Genomic DNA, 20,083 nt, shown 5'->3' on the forward strand with positions numbered 1-20,083 from the left:
GCACCATTTAGTATGATTCAAAATTTCCAACAAAAATATATAAACACTTATTTTAAAAATAAAATGAAACAAAACAAACTTTTATTTCTAAATGAATTTGAAAAATAAAATGATATTTACTTGATCCTCTAAAATCTAGTAGTCAATATTTTATTTTATTTTTTTACCCAAGAAAAATCCTCGTGATTAAGAGAATATAATTAAAGAATAATATGCCCTTTTGTAAAAATATTAAATAAAAGAAGAAATTTTTTAATACAACACGAACTCTCAAAGTTTTGACTTTGAAGGTAACGAAAAACCGTACTTAGATATGCTTGTTAGTTTACTATTGTTAAGTCCCGTATCAATTTTTTAAAAACTTATTATAATCAGTTGCATTTTCTATGACAGATCACGTCACAAAGTTTGAGAATAAAGCACATTCAGAAGAAAAATACAGTAAATTATGCGCGGCCTTGTCTTCTGAGCAATCCAGATTTGGTACATTCCAATCTCCATAAAAATAAAGAATTTTTACATAGCGTGCCTTCGCTGGATTTTAACAATCCGTGCATGATTCCCACCTTTTTCATCTTCTGTTTTCTGTACCTTATTTTTTCCACTTTCTGCACTTTCATAGCAGCATTTCTTTTCTAAATTTCGGTAATTTGATTTTGTAATCATGGTTTTATGTGGCAAATCAGGTAGTGGTTTCTTTCAAGTCCAGAAGCGGTTTAGGGTTGACTACCATGTTCTGTGAAATAGAAAACAGCTCATGTTCCTTTTCAACAAACACCTTAAATTTTAATACAGTTAGTATACAATCGGTTTCCGTATTAGGTTGAACAATGACACTTATTATATAGTTTGTATATCAAACAAACTTATCTGGCTCTATTGGTAAAGACGAGATCCCGAGGGCTATCTCCAGACAAAACTTGTGATTGATGACCAGGAAAGCACGTAATCATTGGAACCATAGATACCTTTTCTAACCAGCTCCCATGACCCCACTTGTTCATGACGATGACCATGTTGAGAATCGACCTCCCCCATACGTTGGTCTTTTTATACCTACTCTGGTCCTTCTACATTATCAGTACATGGCAGAGTTATTTGCATATTCAGATTTGCTTCCATGGCTTCTTGTTGTTTCTGGATTTGGGTTTTGGCTGCATGTTGGGCTATAGTTTTCTATCAAAATGCATATGGTGCTTCCGTGATTTTCAAAGTTTCAATCAATGGAAGCGCTGCCATAGCCGAGATTGATGATGATTTTATATGTGCCACCTTGGACTGGTGGCCTCCGGAGAAGTGTGATTATGGGACATGCAGTTGGGGAAATGCTTCTTTGCTTAATCTGGTGAGTGTCTTTTGCATTCTCCCAGTTACTCTGACTGCACTGGTCAATTTTGCAGAGCTTACTTGTATGAAAGGTTTCTGAAGAAAATGTTTTATAAGATATTTGCCAATAAAACAATCAATTCATTCTGTCTGTAGCTGTTTGGAAAACGTATGTCCTATAATCAATTCACTCTGTTTCTAGCTGTTTAGAAAACGTTTATGCTGATTTAAGGGTGACATTTATGATTACTTGCTATATAGCTTTGATCCGTAATGGATTATGATCTTTAAGAAATGTTTCTTGAAAAGCTTTAATAGAACTATTAACGATTAGTAACAGCCTCTGTCAATCAATTTTTCATAATTGCCGTTTTGGAGTGTTAGATCATTTGAAAAAATTACAGGTATAGAAGGCCAATTTATAGGCTGTTTTAGGTCACCGTCAAGCCAGAGGCTAACAGAGGACTTATTTTCAAGGGTTATTTTATTTATTTCAAATTTTGTAAACGAATATATGCTCTGGTGACGAATAGAACACACATGACCACGAGGGGATCTTTCCAAGAGTTGTTCTACTTTTTACCTTACATTCAAATTTTGTACCTTGTGTACAAGCTTAAGCATTCAATCTTTCTTGTCGACCAGGAGTAAATTGAAAGTCGTCTATTACCCCCCCCCACCCCCCCCCTGCGGTGCGCCTGGCAAACATTAAAATCTATGTAACACCATTTCAAATTCCATATAGAACTTTTCGTCTAGATGATGTTTTCTTCCCAAGATAGTTAGATTCACTAATAATGTCGGGATGTCCAACACGGAATGAAGGAAATGCTAAGGCATAAGTCTAGCTACCCATAGGGCCAACCAATCATCAACTAAATATTTATAAAAGAAAGATTTTTTGGGTTCCACTTCAGCCTTACATGTTCCCCTTACCGCATGATACAATCAGGAAGTTTGATTCAGGCATCTATTCATTGTTAAGCTTGTTTAAAGGACAGTGATAGAGTATGTCTGAGACACTTCACTTTGCACTGTTATGTGTCCAAGAGCGTGTACGTCAAAGACAGATTGGAGCGCCAGCATTTCCAATTCTACTAGATCCCATTCTTAGATGAAATAAGATCAGGGCCGAAATTCAAAATCCCTTCAATAATAGCCTATTGCTAGTGAATAATCTAAATTTTAGTCTAAAATTTGTTCCACAAGCTCTCGTCCTACTTTTCTTATATTTAAAAGATGGCGATTGACTTGTTTGCATGAGTTTTGGGTTGTCGATTTGTGTCATGGTCAGGACCAGACCATTTTAGGTGATCCTTAGTATTTTAGTTCTTCGGTTATCATATCTTATGTCCACTGAGAGCATACTGTTGAGTCCCTTAACCTTATAACTCTTACTTGGTTCTTAGTTCCCTTCTTGAACCCATCAAACTTCTAGTTATCAATTTGGGTCCCAAAGAGACACTTTTTGCACAAGTAAAATTTGCAATTATAGCGTTATGACGATCGTCTATCTCAACTATGGTCAAAATAATCTCCCATATACCTGATTAGGAAATGAGATGGTTTTGAGATGAAAATTACTAACCTTAATAACTGACTATTAGTCTATTTATGATGATCTATCAACCACCTGCAAATAATACTCCTAGACGCTCATTTTACACATAAACCAAACAAAAGGTATCATAAAAGGTTGTGATATTCAGGGTAGGCTTTGATGATGCAATCAAGGCTCGGTATATCTCTGCCATTAGGAATCCCAATAAAAACTGAGAGTCTACCTTTAGCTGTGTTATCCAAGGTTTCACTGCATGTTACCATTTTTGGGGAGGTGAAATGTGTCAAAACTCAATCTAGACACAGGGTTTCTCGGTGATATTATTTCATTTCAATTGCATGTGTTGCTTGTTTTTTCCATTCTACCCCTTACCTTTTGTCAGTGATCAAACTTTGCCAGTGCATTGAGAGGACGTATATCTTCCATTCTCTCTTCTCTAACCCTATCCTATATATATTTATTTTGATTATTGTAAGTATAGGTATATTTGAATGGTGTAGTTAGATTTTTGATACTCCATTTTTCCATTATATAGCTAGAGAAATTTCACTTAATTTAGTAAATATCTTTTACTTTGATAAAATGTTAAGTACCATCTGTTTTCTTTTAAAAAAATTCCCATTCCAAATGAGTAGTGACCATCACAATGAGTGGAGTTCAGGAAGATTCTAGTTTTATATTAGCCTTGAAATTATACCTCAATACTTCGAGTGAGGCTTTGATGGCCTTCTATGATTTTTATATGGTTTGATGCATGCAAAAAGCTCTTGATTGTTGATAATGATGCTGTAATAAGCTCTAAAAAATTGACATGTTCTAGCACCTTTTGCAACAAGGTGTAAAGGTACAAATTATTTGCCTGTTGAGCACCTTCCATGCATCATCTTTATTCGAAACTTGATGATCATTTGACATATGTAATAATTGAGTTTTACGCTAGTAATATTAGCCATCCCTTGTCTGATTGTTGTTTTTCAACTTTCAAATGTCAAGAGACATTTATGCCTTGTTAAGGGCCCAAACAAAGGATTCAAGGATCTTATTGAATTTTTTGTACCTAGTCACCAAAAGCGTCCCGAGCATCAAAATAGAAGGTATAGATGTAAAATTGAAATATGTGTGCCTTTTTTTGTCTTTCTTTCCACTTAAGGCATAGACCCAGTAAGGGAAAAACCAAAGGGAAGATCAATTTTGAATTGTATAAATACCTATTAGGGTGACACTGGCTAAGGTGATTTTTACAAAGAATGATCACCGTAAGAAAAAGCTCACTGCCCTAATTGAAAAGAGTAAAAGAGAAAAGATCCACGATGGGTTCACATCTACAATTTGATTGAAAGATTTGTTGATACTTTATACTTACTGCTACTGGTAGCTAAAACATGAAAGTCCACACTGCATATCAGAAAACTCCATGCTTCCTCATATCCATGCATACAGGGAGATAGATTCTCTTTCACAAATCCTCATCACATACATTCCCTCAACAATTTGTCCTTTATTTATACCATCATCATACTTGCAAAATCTTCCAAGGTTAGCTAAGCATCTTAATCGAACACAATTCAAATTAGGTCGGCACTAAAAAAATCCTACAGTGGAAAGTAATGAAAAGTGGATGACATCACATCTTGAGTGGGACCAAAAATAACAATATACACATTACTCTTTAATTGACATTTGCTGGAGTTTTTAATGTGAAAGTGTAAATATCCGAGGTCAGCTACATCTAGAGTAAACACCATCAGACTTTGAACATATACCTCTGAAACACAAAAACTCACACCATCTGGACTGAACAAAGATAAGAACTTTATAAGCACAATTTTAGACCCGCAAGACCAGATACAAAGAGCATAGAAATGCAGAGTATGTATTTCACGCAGGAAACTTTGTCAAACACTGTTACAGTGGTAAGCACAAATCCCTTTGAACTGTGATCCAAAGCACAAAATCCAAAACCAAATACCTCTAAAGATCGCTTCACAAAATGTTTAATCTGCATGAATATATTTGCAATATAGAAGGAATGCAGAGCATAACTGTCAACACCACTGCACGGATAACACAAGAACATCTGCAATAATCAGCCACTAATGACAACAGAGACATTTTGACATCAGCAACAACATCAAAAACTCATCCAACTTCTCCTTCTACTCAAACCTGCAACATTTGTGTCAGTTAAACACTGCTAAAAACATCTCAAGTGTGCCCTACAGTCACATCTGCTACTTAAAGACTGCAAAGACACGTCTAGAAACTCAAATTATATGGTCTATGTGACTTATCCAATGGCCCTTCATTTGCAAGTTTTCTGGAACAAGTTTTGCACCACTACACATTACCCTTTGAGATTGATTGGCATGCCTTCAATCATTATCTCTTCTTCTACAATCCTTCATCACTCAAGACAAGTATCCTTCCTTTGCACATGCTCACATCATCTTCTGCTTGCAAAAATTGCCTGGCAAATGTATAAAACAACTTTGCAGAAGATCAACCTGGCTTACACATGGGGCATGCATAAAAACTGATAGAAGAAAACAAGACATCCAGTTTTCATATGCAATACATTGATAGATGACCTTAACAAGATATGAGAAAATTGCTTTCGAAAAGAAGAGTGCTTGGATTCAATGTTCTAAAGATCGCGAAAGGTATCCTATCAATCCCATTCCGTATGCATACCAGTACCTCCTTCCCCGATCCATAGCCAGGCTATGCGATTTCTCCCCCTACGGGCCAGGTGGTAAAGAAAGTGAGTGAGGGATAGTTGGGGTGGGCCCTGCTGGCACGCACCTTCAACGATTATTCTAGGGCATGTTACGTAGAGAATCTGACCAAGCCTAAAGAAACAATAGGAACTGGCAGAACTAATGGATATAGGGCTGCCCATAGGGCGCTCAAAATGGCCTTAGGGCCCCTTAGAATAGTAGGAATCTGTTTAGATTAGGGGCATAACAGGACCAAGGGCAACAGAGGAAGGGACACGTTCCCATGGAGCACACAATTTTAGACTGAGCCGTACAGGTCAAATGACCTATATTTAAAAGTAAACTCTATCACGTATGTACGATATTGTGTTACCAATGATCTTGGCTTCGTTATTTGTAAGTCTCCTTCATTTCAAATCTTTGGTCCACATGTTTCCACAATACTAAAATCTCATGGAAACACTTTAAAAACAAATGGAGTATTGACGAACTTGTAACTTCTTTATATCGCCGAGGCTTACCCTGGGTTCCTAGTTTATAATGGCAATTGCAATTTGTTTTGGGTTCTTGTAATAGCATTTTAGTATAGCTAGATGCGTCATTAAAGATCTGAATGCTGGTCAAAGATCCAATGTTGACTCATCACTAATGAAATAATAGCTAAGAAACTCCTGATATATTAGTGAGGAAAACACCACTTATTTTCTGCTTGTGCTATCTTGCAGACCTATGGATAGACCAAATGTATCAGTATATATTGTGTATAGAGTGCGTGCAAGTGTGCAGCCTCCAATTTAATCCCTTTTATGGTAGCCAGGCCTAGGCAGTGACAAAGCTTCTAAAATTGTTACAAGTGGAGGTTAAAGCTTTAAGTTTGAAACATGGCTATGTCAAATGGGTTTTCCATTAGCACATAAGATTTTGATGTTAGGGCTGATTGCCATTGTCTCTGTTGAGTGAGTCAAGCCCATTACTTACTTTCCCAAACTGCATAAATATTTCTTTAAATGATTATTCATTCATTGTCTACACCATAATATTTTCTTTCCGCTCTTTAGTAGATTTAATATATGCCTAACACTAATAAAGATGCCATTAACACATAAGATTTGAAATTAGGGATGATTACCACTGTCTCTGTTCAGTGTGTTGAGCCCATTACATACTTTCCCAATCTGCATAAATTATTCTATTAATGAATATGCATTGATCATCCACCTCATACTATGTATTTTCTGTTTTGAGTAGATTTCATAGATGCCATAACATTCATAAGGATACATTAAGATGAACATATCCACTGACCTATTTTTGACTGCTGCATCTGCAATATTGGATTGAGTTTTGTGGTTAACTAGTTAACTTTTTCATAATCTTTTTCTATCAAAGGGTCGGTTCTGATATCTGATGAGATCCTTGAAGATCTGTTTTGAAACATAATAAAATTATGTAAGTCTTTGTACTATAGATTTTGATGTTAATATAAACAAAGTTATAGATTAGTATAGTTTTTCTTAATATTGTAAATAACTAACCAATTAAGTAATAAGGATGTTTTGCACGAGATAATTAATTTTGAATATGATTCTTGTAGTTGGCTTGCTAAATTGATGAACGTTCTTGTTGAAACAATCTAATTATATAAGTGGTTGTTTTCAGATCTTTGTTAAATACCTAGAACTGTAATATTTATAGCTCGAGAATTAGAGATAATGGAAAGTGCTCAATTTTTCTCCTGACCATGCTGGATAGCCATATGAATAAATCCTAATTATCAGAGTGCACAAAATATAGGAAGTGTAACTCATCTTCCTAGCATTTTTTAACTTACTCATATTTTGTCTATTTTATGAACTTCCTTTTCAGCATACAATAAATAGATACAGTATTGCAGGAAAAGGTGAGATGCAACCTAGAGGAATGCTATGGTAAATTGGAATATTGCAGAAACAATGAGATGCAACCTAGGAAGATATCTATAATAACAATATTGTGATAAAAGACATGTTCCCAAAAGGCGGATTGTAATGTGAAACCAATAATGAGTAGCAAAACTAAAATTTTCAACATAAGAAAAATATAAATTTACGTGATACAAACTCCTAATTTGGCCACCTGGCTTACTGCAGGATCTTGAAAGTCCATTGCTGCAAAATGTTGTGAAGGGTAAGCCTCCGACCTTCCTTTTTCCATGATGCTAAGGTGCATTATCTATTTGGTCCTTCATCTTTTAGTTGATAATTGACCCCTAAAAATTGATTTTCATCTAACTTGCTAGCAATTTTGTAGCATCCATAAATTTTAGTTGAATTTTCCTGTGCATGTAAAATACATTTAAATACATAGGTTCATGTATCATTCGGTGAGGAAAATAGTCCTTTTCCACTTTAGGAGATGAATTCTCTAGATTAAATGATAAATCCAATGGATTGTCACAATTTGACGGTTTTGTTAACTATTTTGACACTTCTTGGGAATAGACCTTAGGATACAAAATGTATCAATATTTGGCTAACAATTTCTATTGTGTAAATGTACAGCATTTAATCCACTGAAAATTAGATTGGGTGGAACATTGCAAGACAAAGTCATATACGATCTTGGAAATTTGAAGCAACCTTGCCTTCCTTTCGCCAGAAATACTTCTGTAATGTTTGGATTTACAGATGGATGCCTTCCCATGTCAAGATGGGATGCCCTGAACTTGTTTTTCAAGAGAACAGGGTAAATTCTTGACTGATTCCCAGACCATTATCATATCTGGCTTAACTTTCTATTGCTCAATTTGTAAATTTTTAGCTGATATTCAAGTGTCACTTTAGGGCTGTGGTTGCATTTGGATTGAATGCTTTGAATGGAAGGAAAGAATTATCGACAGGTGGTATGGGGGATGCTTGGGATTCAACCAATGCTTTTGATTTTATTCAGTATACAGTTGATCATGGTTATCAGATAAATGCATGGGAACTAGGTGAGCTTCCTTTTTAAAGCTGTTTTAACATTTTCCTATACTCAATATGATTGTTGTGTGATTATATATGGTATGTATGAGTATCTCATCATAATTGATCCATAAAAAGTGCCCCCTTTTTTCTCAAGAATGTGACAAGAAAATTGATGTTTTTGAGAGTAGGAAATGAGTTGAGTGGAAGCGGTATTGGAACAAGTATCAATGCTACACAGTATGCAGCTGATGTAATTAAGCTTAAAAGGATGCTACAAGAGATTTATCAGGGTTTTAACGTGATACCCCAACTTCTTGCACCTGGTGGATTTTTTGATGCAAATTGGATTGCAGAATTTCTTCAACAATCTGGACCTAATGTTGTAGGTGTTATTACACATCATATCTACAATCTGGGGCCAGGTACATGGAATATTAATTTTCATCAAATTTTGTTCATCATATCAAGTTTTTAGATGATTTCATTCAATCTATGGTTACCAGGTGTGGATGAGCATCTCGTGGAGAAGATATTGGATCCATCTTATCTTAGCCAAGAAGAGTCTACATTCAAAAGTCTCAAAAGCATCGTGCAGAACTATGGACCTTGGGCAAGTGCTTGGGTTGGTGAAGCTGGTGGAGCTTATAACAGTGGACACAATCTCATCACCAATGCTTTTGTCTTTAGTTTTTGGTAAGCTTGTCTTTTGTGAAACTTCAATCTTGTCTGGTCCAGAAATTGCAGCAGAGTCCAGATATTAGGATTTACTATTTCCATTTCAAAAAGGAATGAGATTTATTGTTTCCATTTCATGAAAGCAATGAAACGTATAAAGAGTACGTCTTCTAATATAGTTAAAATCACAACTACAAGAAATGATGCAAGTAGGGAAGTAACAACCAAGAATTAAAAGACAAATCATCTTTGAATAGTTCTTTGAGTAAATGCAGTTGTATGAATATTTCCACTTTCCTTTCCTTTTGCCAGTCTTGAAATAGCACTTGATCTCTATTCCTATGTTTTGTTTACTCTTCTCTATTTGTGCACCTCCTTCTCTTGGCAGAAATCTTGATGCATTTGTATTTTTATTGGAGTGTATGCATATAGAAACTTACTTAAATTGACTGTCAAAGTCAAATTCCCCTGGAGCATTTGACAATGTTGCATAGGAAGTTAATATCCCAGCAATAGAGATCTAGCATTTTGAATTTTGACGTGGGTTACTGAAACACATATCCACACAGTGCTATACACATTCTAGTAGGAAAGAACACTCAATCCTTTAGTATAAATTCATGAGGAGTAGAGAAATTAGAATTCTTTAATTGTCCTTATTGGGTGCATGAATTTGCACTTCAAGCTTCAACATGTCTTTATAAACGAAATTTTTTATAAAATGATCACTACTGCACTTTCGCTGATTTTCTTTCAGCGAGTTTAGTTTCCTTATCTATTATTTACTTTTTCTCTCAAAAGTGATGCTATACACAATGATTTGTTAATCTTATAAGGAACATTATTTGCAACTGCCACAGGTATTTAGATCAGCTTGGCATGGCATCCACATACAATACGAAGTCTTACTGCAGACAAAGCTTGATTGGTGGTAATTATGGCCTATTAAACACAACTACTTATGTGCCAAACCCTGATTATTACAGGTACATCCTTAAGATCTATTTTTTATTTAGTCTTTTGGCAGTTTTATATACTTAACCAAATGGAGAGCTTCATACTAAATTTAAATCCCTGCTTGGGGTATTAGAGAAAACTAAGATTCGGACACGGACATAGTCCTGACATTTCTTTTTATACTATGAATCAGTGCACTTCTCTGGCACCGACTAATGGGAAAACGTGTTCTAGCCTTAAGTTCAAATGGAACACAATATTTACGACCTTATGCACATTGTACCAAGAATAATGTGAGTATGTAAGCTTATTTAATTTTGAAATTTTCTGTGGTACAAACATCACATATGGACATTATTTGTGATGCTGGCTTTCAAATGAGTTTTACAGTGTACAAACATGCTCTATAATCACAACCTGCTTCTTTTTGCCTTCAACTACTAATTCAATTTTGTAATAATGAAATATTCAAATTTGACATCTATAAGAAAAATCTAATTATTTCATGGAGTCTTACCCTTGTCCCCATGCAGCTGCATAAGTGCATTTTCTGCTTAAGTTTAAGCAGTTAAAGTGTTCCCATACAAATTTTTAATCATGTGAAAATGATAAATTAGAATATTTTGCTCTTTTAGTAGGGCAGCTATAGCTTAGGAATTGAAAATAAGCTTTGAAAAGAATAAGGTTGGAAATAAGCAGCAACTGCATAATTTAAAAAATGCTACATGGCTTCACAAATTTCTTCCCCTCCTTTTTATTTGCCCCTGAGTTTCTCTCCATATTGTACATGTAAAAGTTGTTATTATTAATTTAATAAAAAAATGCAATTGAAGATGACCGCTTAGAAACAAGTAGCCAAACTAAACATTTATGAGGTCAATAGCTCCACGAATTGCTCCCTAAAAAGTTGAGCAGTGGCTGGTAGCCAAAATAAACTAAGCAGCTGCATGGGAATCTGCCCTTATTTATTTACTTTTAATTTATGCTTCATGTCCATTTGCCTCTACCAATCTCAAAATATAAGAGACATGGTATTATTGGGATATTGCAAAGAGGGAATAACCAAGCGTAATGAATGAAATGGAGTTATTTATGCTTCATGTCCTTTTGTCTCTACCAATCTCAAAATATAGGAGATATACTATTAGTGGGATATTGCAAAAGGAAATAACCAAGCATAATATATGACATGGAGGAATATGTAATTATTAAGTATCATTCAAATGTATTCCGTTGATCTCATTGGTTGCATATCTACAATACATCCCTTTGTGCCAATTACTTTAGAAAGATCAGCACAATTCTCTGAGAGTTGCAGTAATCATATTGATGGCCATCTAGAGCGGGGTAGGATAACATCATAGAAATAGAAAAAACTAAACAATAAGTACTAAAATATTAAAAGTGACTATATTGTTTGCATGCTTTGTCCTCTTCATCTTATTTGATGCACATTTAAAAATAGCATTGTGAATAAAGATTTCTTGTTTCTTGGGTGGACGATCAAATTTGCAGGAAGGAGTGACCTTACTCTTGATCAATCTTAGTGAATCGGCTCGCATCACTGTTGGGGTCAATTTTACTGGAAAGACTGATTTTGTAAACAGTGTGGGGAGATCTAGATTGGAGTATCACTTAACAGCAAAAGATGGCAATTTACATAGTCAGACTATGCTTCTCAATGGAAATGCTTTGAATGTAAGTTCTGATGGACAGCTACCATCATTAGAACCAATATGGGTTAATCCTCAAACTCCTATTTCAGTAGCTCCTCTCTCTATTGCATTTGTGTCTCTTCCTTATGTTCAACTACCAGCATGTACCAGGTAGCAGGTAGGGAATGTATGCAGAGCCAAAATAAAATTCGAATTTTGTGTTGTTCAAAACATCAACATTTTTTGAATCGAGATGCTATTCAATGTATTTATTATTAATTCATAAATTCAATGAGATTAATAAATTTTTAATACACAGAGTTGGTGCCTTCTTTTACAGATATTTCCTGTTTACCATCACCAGGAAATACTATTGAAAAGAGTCCTACATGGATGGGCATTTGGTAGGAGTCCATAAAGTGGGGACTCAATGATTTTGATTATTTTCTTATTTCCAATGTTCTATTGCCTTGACAAAAGGAAAGCAATTGTTACAAAAATATAATTTGGAACACTAATTATTTTGCAGCAATATACACACCTAATGTATATGTCAGGGTTTTAGATATGAAAATATTTGTGAGCTAAAATGTCGAATCAGAATCAAGCATGGAGTACAAAACCTATCATACATGCGTAAACAAAATTATTATAAATATTCCAAATCAATACTAATTCAATATCGTGCATCATATTGGACTTCCTGAAGACTAACCTCATCATCATTACATTAGATAATGAGAGTAGATCAAAGGAACCATAAGTAAGCTAATGGATAGTCCAACAATTATGTTGGCTACTTGAATCCTTGAAAAGTTTATATTGTGATAACATAACAACGTTCCACAACCTGGTTGACCCTTGTACTCATTATATTAGTGCATAAGAAGGCACTAGTTGGAATCATGTAAACTAGTTTGTCTACCTAATTGGGAGACAATTGGTTGCACTTAACTAGATAGACGAAGAATTATATACACCAATTCAATGCACATGAAGAGGAATTAACAACTCATTTCAATCCAAAGGGAGAGAGTTCATAAATTAACAACAATTTAAAAAATGAAAAAATGGTTCAAGTTACTAATGAAAATAATTTACCGCAAGAGTTTGCAAGTGTCACAATTATGGTTGTCAAGGTATCGTAGATATTCTATACAACAGTCAGCTTCCCCAACTCCAAATTTTCTTACGACCAAAGGTCCTCTCCTTTCTCCTCAGATGCCAGGCCTAGCTCAATGTTTCTTCACAACCCATGCTTAAGATCCGTGACAACACAGAGAAACCTAAAGACATTGGTATTGAACCATTTTTAAGAGTGTCCCCTTGCACAACACGTCAACGCACGTTCTCATGATTCACATGAATTGACCCCACATAGTACGAATAAAGATTTTCCCAAAGGAGATAATGAGACCGATTTCGAGGTCTGATTTGCGGCAGATGACAAACGAGGATTGCTAGCCATGAGGTGAAATTAGTGGGCTGCCTTCAAATGATGGTGAGATGATTCAGTTGGAAAAAGCGTAGCTGACACCCATACCATATGCATGACAAACTAATAATGAAAAATCTTTGCCATTGAGACATGTATAATTGTTGTCATACTTAAACAGTAATGTGATCAACCTATAAAAAAAGGGTTGGATCTATAAAAACCCATATTTGTAATATGAAGAGATCAAGAGGACACTAGAAAGAGCTTACAAGATATGTTTGATTATAGAAGTCATTAGTATTCGGCTAAGAGAGTAACTTTTAATATGTGGTTTGATTTCCAACCTTACCATCTTTACTCTTGATAAAATATGGGATTACGTTCTTGTTTCCTTTTCTATTTTATTTATCAAAGTGTTTTGGGATGATTTTCATTATGTCCGGCTAGTTTACTTATGTTGGTCTTTTCATCTTCCATTTATTCAGAGAAACAATGGATCATCTAGTCTTTTTACTCTTCTCTTGTCCTCTAGAATGGAGGATAAATTGTACCAATTGTATCTAATTCTTCATAATGATTAACTTTCACGATATCTAAGAGGTATGAGATTTCAACAAACCCCTGTAAAAACTATTTCTGTCTAAATATGGTAAATGCCCTAAAGTGTCTTTTGTTTGGATTCATTTAGGATTAGTCTTCTTGTACTGTGTGGATCTTATGAGAAAGTCGTACATCCTTTAGGCAGATATGTGCTTTTATTTGAATACTTGTAGATACTTTTCATAGTCATGATTTAAATATTACACTTATGTCTTAGTTATTTCTTGTGTTTTTGTTCTCCTTTCGGACAATGAAGGGTTTGTGGCACATCATATTTGTTTTTAGAAAGATGATAGATCCTTGGTTCTAAAGAGTTCAAGGTCTTATTAAAGCTATTTGATGAGGTCTTTAAAGTGTTGTAAAGCTTTGCATTTCCGAAGCACCCCCTTATCCTAGCTTTTGTTTTGTGAAAGGTTCTCTTTCCCTTTCCAACCCCCAAAAGAACAAAGTGTTAGCTTTTAGAACCTCAAAGATCCTTTCATATGATACATCAAGTCCCCACTCGTGTAGCTTCTTGATTGCCCTTATTTAGGTGTGAGCCTTTTAAGATCAACAATATTTTCTAGTACATGTCGATGGGATGTATTATGAATATTCATTACCAAATATTAGTGCATTTTCTAATTTATAATGCATTAAGAGAATCAATCAATGCACCTACTACAAGCTGCATGACGCAGAGTATAGATTGGAGCTATCCAGTGTCTCGTTTGGGATGCTCGTCAAACTTGTCCTTCAGAAAGCTATATTGTTCCAAATCTCTGAGAAGTGTTATAAAAATTTAAGTGCAAGATGGAGGTGTCTGAAGAAGATAGGCTAAGGCATAGTGTCCTTTTCATTTAGTATTTTCCCATATGCAACGTAGAAATAGAGATGGTTGCGTTGCTAACAATTGTTGAAGATGAAGTTCTTGTTCGCCCTTTAGACAACTCCTCTATGAATGTGCCCACTATTGTCAAATAACCCTGTGAGATCATATATATATATATATGTCTCATGAAGGGACATCTCTTCTCTTGGTTTATTCTTCATACAAATACAAGAGAATGTTGTCATATGGAAAAGACATACCGAACATTTTGGCAGTGCTATTATATCTGCACGTCCTAAGAAAAATAATATGGTATCAGAGCCAGTTTAGGCTACAAATGCAAGAAAGTGTTTAAAAGCATGATATTAGAGACAGTATAGAATAATTTGAATTTATATTCGATAGGTCACCCTACCAGTAAACATTAAAGATGGACACCAAATTAGCACCCGTTGATGCAAAGTAACTAGAGCTGCGTAAGAACTTAAAGTTTCTACATATCACTGGAAATGGACTTCCACACAAGTCATTAAAGACTAAGTAATTTACATAATCACCAATGTACTCAGATAATAAAAGAATATAACAACACGAAAACAACAAAATAGTCACTAGTAGAAATCGTATAGAATCCCAATCACATTCTTGATTGCTTCTGATATGATTATGCTTTGTCGGTCAAATGTGTGAAGTCTTTGTGAATAAAATCAAATGGAATGCAATCGAAGAAAAACCAATTACATTTAGCATGCCATTTGAGTGGGTGACGTCTAAGGTTAGTGAATTCTTGTAAAACCGATGCTCTCATATTGGAGGCTCATGAATTTTTCAGTACTATCATCGTTCTCTAAATTTGATATATGATCTACGTATTGCACAGGGGTTCTTCTCCAACGTTTATATTGATCATGAAGAAATTATTTGAAATCAACATTGTGTATGCATTAGCACCTTTTATGGGGTCTTCATGAGTCTGTGAATATGAGAGAATCCACGAGAAATTGGTGACCAAATCAATATAATCATTGATGGTTTTGAACATTGAAAGTACCCTGATTTTTGTTCATCAATGTCTATTAACAAGATGATAGGAGCCAGAGATTTTATCGACAGCTAAAGTCAAAGCAATCCCAGTTCGCACAATGAAGGTGGTCACGACTCTCATAATTCATCCAACGTTGCCGACAATTACTAGTACACCTTCAGGCATATGTATTTAGATGATCATGTTTGTCGTGTTTAGTAATCTGGACTATACTGTGGTTAGTGGCATACAAACTGCTTCAAAAATCTGATATATGATTTTGTGGGCCATTATGTCAAATGGAGTTGAGAAATATCTGCAATAGAAATCCATCGACATTGAAGAACATAGGCAGAAATGGTCAAAGGAAGATAAAAGACATGCTATTAGTCTCGAAACGAAAATATGCGAAAAGATATATTAAAATTTTACAAAGAGAAGGTTCATTGTCTCATTAAAGGACACTGTTCAGACACGGTAATAACAAGGGATGCGATGCATCACAGTTCCTGCCATATGTAATAAGCTCAGGTATCATTGAAAAGATTGAAAAATAGCAGACTTCTGGATGAATAACAAAAGCCTTGGTAGAAAAAGTTATTCTTAATGCCTTTCATATATTATACATATTAAGGAAGCTATGAAGTTGTATGAGCAAATTCAAAATAAAAAGGTAAAAATTGCACCTGAATATAAAGCGGGGCAAGGAAGAATGATAGTGTGTATCCATTGTTATTGATAGAAGTTCAACAGATGATTAAATTAATTGTGAATACTTTAATCAATTTTTATAAAAAAATTACTGACCAAAAAATGATTCTCCTCATTTGTCAAAGATATTGAATGGAATATAATGGTAATCATTTTTTGATAGTGATTGGAGAGGATTGCCAACTTTACACAAAATTGAGTGTCAATTAATGAATACTCATTTAGGTAAAAATTAGTCTGAAATTTAGATGTCCACAGGACCCTGTATTGGCAAAGAAATTCATTGATGCGAAGACTATGCTCTCTAATTGTGTCCATCAAATTTTCAAGAGAGGAATCTGATTCAGATTCAGTCAAAAAGAGTTGGATTACCAATCAAATCATTGTGTAATAACCAGTGTAACACGGGGACGCGTCCCCCCCCAAAATCTGGGCCGTCTCGGAGACGGGGACGGCGTCTCGGCGTTTCGGGCGGCGCCACTCAAAGCGCCACCGCCGCCGGAGACGGCGAGACGTCTCCGAGACGGGGAGACGTCTCCGAGACGGGTGCGGGGGGACGCCTGGACGTCTCCCGCGGCAAGCAAAAACGACACATAAAAAAACAACGCATTTTAAAAATGTTTTAATGTTTTTTATTTATTGTATTGGATTGTGGGGCCCATCCATTCCTCCTCCTTTGTTTAAAACCCTTCTATTCTTCATTTTGATTCACATTTGCATTTCTCATTGTTTGCAACAGCAAGAAGAAGAAGAGTGAAGAGCTGAGATAAGGGTTTGTGCAAGAGTGAAGAGAGTGTTTGCAAGTGAAAAAGGAGAGCTTAGGAGCAAGAAGAAGAAGAGGAGGGTGGTTCTAGGTTCTGGTTCACCGAATCTTGTTGAAGTTTTTAAAGCAAAAGGTAGGGTTTCTAACTTTCTAACGAATTTGTATGATTTTGAAATGCATGTTTATGAATGTTATTGTTTTTGTTTGTTTAGACGACCTCTGTTGTCATTGAACTCTTTGAAATATCTATTTTCGATTGTTTAAATTGATAACTTCCACTCTGTTCGAACTATATTAGAAGACCAGAGAAAAAAAAAAAAAAAAAAAAAAAAAGAGTATAAAATGAAATTTGACTTCCAACGGTTCCGTAGGATTTGGGCTTTTCTGAGCCGATTTCAGTATGTAAGAATTAACAAAAAAAGTGTTAATTCTTACATACTGAAATCGGCTCAGAAAAGCCCAAATCCTACAGAACCGTTGGAAGTCAATTTTCATTTTAAATTTTTTTATTTTTTTTTGTTTTTTTTTATTTTTTTTTATTTTTTAATAAATTTTTTTCAATATAGTTCTAAGAGAGTGGAAGTCGTCGGTTATGTTTATCATTTATAAATTATAAATTTCAATAATTTAGCTTTATTAATTTTTGTTTTTTCATTTTGTGAAATGCAGTGTCACAATGAATACTCATAGTGATGATGAGATGGAATTTCATTCAAATAGTGGCAGTGAATCAGAATATGAGCTTGAGCCTGAGGTTGGGGTTGAGGATGATGATAACACTGTTGAGAGGGGTGACCATGAGAGTGACATTGCGATTTCGGTTGGGCCAAATTAGCAAGGGGCCCAAACTAGTTCCACTTCCATGGGTACTGGTTTTATACTATCTGGTACTCCATCTACTGATTGCCCCTCCCCAGCTTTGGCACAGTGGGCTAGGGGTAAGTTTGATCCAAAATCTCCTTTAAAACAATTTGCCACTAGAATAACAAGCGGACAAGGAACAGGTGGCACAAGAAAGTGGAGATGCAATATTTGTGGTGAAGATTGGTATGGTAGCATCACTAGAGTGAATGCACATTTCCTCTTTTGGACAGGTAAAGGTGTCCAACCATGTAAGTTTTTGGGTGAATCCACAAACTTGAAGATTAGAATTGAATTCAACAAGCTTTGGGGAGTTCCAGAGGACTTGGGCCTTCCAGTGCCTACTACTTTGGCTGGTAGGCAACAGATTCAGACTATACAGGAGGTGCATGAGCAACAAATACAGGGGCAACAACACCGACGCATGTCTTCTTCTAGACCACAGCATAGAGCTTCATCTACTTCATTGCCAGGGGCAGCCTCCGTACCTTCCTCTACTTATAGCTCTATAGGTGTAGCAACAACTGAGACGAGCAAGGGGAAACGCAGGGCACAGTCTAGTGACAACAACCCTATAGCAGAATTGTTTGCAGCCCATACGAGAGAGAAGTTAGATGCATACATTGGGAGAATGTTATTTGCCAATGGCGTTCCACTTCACATTGCTCGGTCTCCTTATTTTAAGGAGGCATTTCAGAAAGTAGCGAAGGCGGGATTACCATCATATGTGCCACCAGGTGAGCACAAATTGAGGACTAAAATCTTGGATGATGAGTATGCCAAGATTGGTGAGTCCATGGAGACCATGAGGGCTGTTTGGGAGGAATCAGGGTGTAGCGTTGTCATGGATGGGTGGACGAACATTAGACACTGTCCACTCATCAATGTCATAGTCACATGTACAGAGGGCCCATTCTTTCTTAGGGCGGTTGATTGTTCGGGGCATCGAAAAGATGCTGATTTTCAGTTTCAGATTCTTCGGGAAGCCATTGAGGAGATTGGGCCACAAAATGTGGTCCAAGTAGTGACAGATGCAGCTCATGTGTGCAAAGCTGCAGGGAGGCTTATTGAGGCCACATATCGGCATATTTGGTGGACTCCTTGTTGTGTGCATGCTATGAACAATGCTCTAAAGGACATGGGGAAGATTAGTTGGATAAAGGGAGTGGTGAGTGATGCTAGAGATGTGCAGATGTATATCTGCAACCACCACACCTCACATGCACTATTTAGGAGCTTCGCCAACAAGGAGTTCTTGAAGCCAGTTGAGACACGATATGCATCCTATTTCATTCTCTTGGAGAGAATGCTTGATTTGCAGGAGCCACTGCAACTAATGGTTATGACAAATGAATGGAATAGGTGGGATGGTTCCAGGTCAGAGCAGGGGATAAGGGTGAAGGATATAGTTAAGAGTGATGTATTTTGGAGCGATGCAAAATACATTGTTTCTATTATTAGGCCAGTCTTTGAGGTGATCAGGTATGGAGATGGGGATGCACCCACACTTGGAGAGGTGTATGAGTGCATTGATTCTATGCTTGGGCAGATGAGGGTAGTTGTGCGAGAGAAGGACCCCACATTAGCCTTCTACAATGATCACATTCGGCCTATTATTCAGCGTAGATGGGACAAACTTAACACACCCTTACACATGGCTGCATATGCATTGAATCCGAGGTGGTACATGACTAGGCCTGGTAGAGTTACACCACTTCACGATGATGAGGTGATTTATATTATTATTATTATATAACACTTTAAGACTTAGATTCTTATCATTTTATGAATTAAAATCATTCACATTACTAGTATCTTGATTCTTCTATTTGCTAATAATTTGTACTTTTTAAATTTTTTCAGGTGAAGGAAGGGTTCTTCAAGTGCATAGACAGGATGTATGACCCTGAGACAGCAGCTAAGGTTCGCATTGAGTGGACCAAATTTGCTACTCTTAGGGGTTACAAACAAGCGGCAAAGGCGGATATCAAGACTATGGCACAAGAGGATCCCATTTTGTGGTGGTCAGCTTATGGACC

General features: G+C 36.0%; 2 protein-coding genes across 2 annotated transcripts; both read left to right on the forward strand.

Annotated features, from left to right (window-relative positions):
* The first annotated feature begins 364 nt into the window (after nucleotides 1–364).
* LOC149529457 (heparanase-like protein 3) lies at nucleotides 365–12,150 on the forward strand. The gene is made up of 10 exons (XM_089809554.1): nucleotides 365–483; nucleotides 687–1,345; nucleotides 7,734–7,770; nucleotides 8,145–8,328; nucleotides 8,427–8,575; nucleotides 8,738–8,971; nucleotides 9,053–9,242; nucleotides 10,085–10,210; nucleotides 10,375–10,474; nucleotides 11,697–12,150. The coding sequence occupies exons 2-10, from the start codon at nucleotides 1,121–1,123 to the stop codon at nucleotides 12,009–12,011; spliced, it is 1,560 nt and encodes a 519-aa protein (XP_089665680.1). The 5' UTR covers nucleotides 365–483; nucleotides 687–1,120; the 3' UTR covers nucleotides 12,012–12,150.
* Nucleotides 12,151–18,045: 5,895 nt separating this feature from the next.
* LOC149529458 (uncharacterized) lies at nucleotides 18,046–19,800 on the forward strand. Its single transcript, XM_089808152.1, has 2 exons — nucleotides 18,046–19,464; nucleotides 19,594–19,800. Exons 1-2 carry the CDS (start codon nucleotides 18,046–18,048, stop codon nucleotides 19,798–19,800), a joined length of 1,626 nt encoding a protein of 541 aa, XP_089664278.1.
* The last annotated feature ends 283 nt before the right edge of the window (nucleotides 19,801–20,083 follow it).

This window comes from Cupressus sempervirens, chromosome 11, assembly GCF_028749045.1.
Source record: "Cupressus sempervirens isolate cs-2001-9-10 chromosome 11, ASM2874904v1, whole genome shotgun sequence".
NCBI lineage: Eukaryota > Viridiplantae > Streptophyta > Pinopsida > Cupressales > Cupressaceae > Cupressus > Cupressus sempervirens.

What these genes read in the sequence shown, in the direction of transcription:
- LOC149529457 (XM_089809554.1), top strand. Translation starts at nt 1,121, where the DNA reads ATGGCTTCTTGTTGTTTCTGGATTTGGGTTTTGGCTGCATGTTGGGCT. An exon ending in TTGTTTTTCAAGAGAACAGG is followed by an intron (nt 8,329 to 8,426) that starts GTAAATTCTTGA and finishes GTGTCACTTTAG; the next exon opens with GGCTGTGGTTGCATTTGGAT. An exon ending in TATCTACAATCTGGGGCCAG is followed by an intron (nt 8,972 to 9,052) that starts GTACATGGAATA and finishes TATGGTTACCAG; the next exon opens with GTGTGGATGAGCATCTCGTG.
- LOC149529458 (XM_089808152.1), top strand. Translation starts at nt 18,046, where the DNA reads ATGGGTACTGGTTTTATACTATCTGGTACTCCATCTACTGATTGCCCC. An exon ending in AGGATATAGTTAAGAGTGAT is followed by an intron (nt 19,465 to 19,593) that starts GTATTTTGGAGC and finishes ATGCTTGGGCAG; the next exon opens with ATGAGGGTAGTTGTGCGAGA.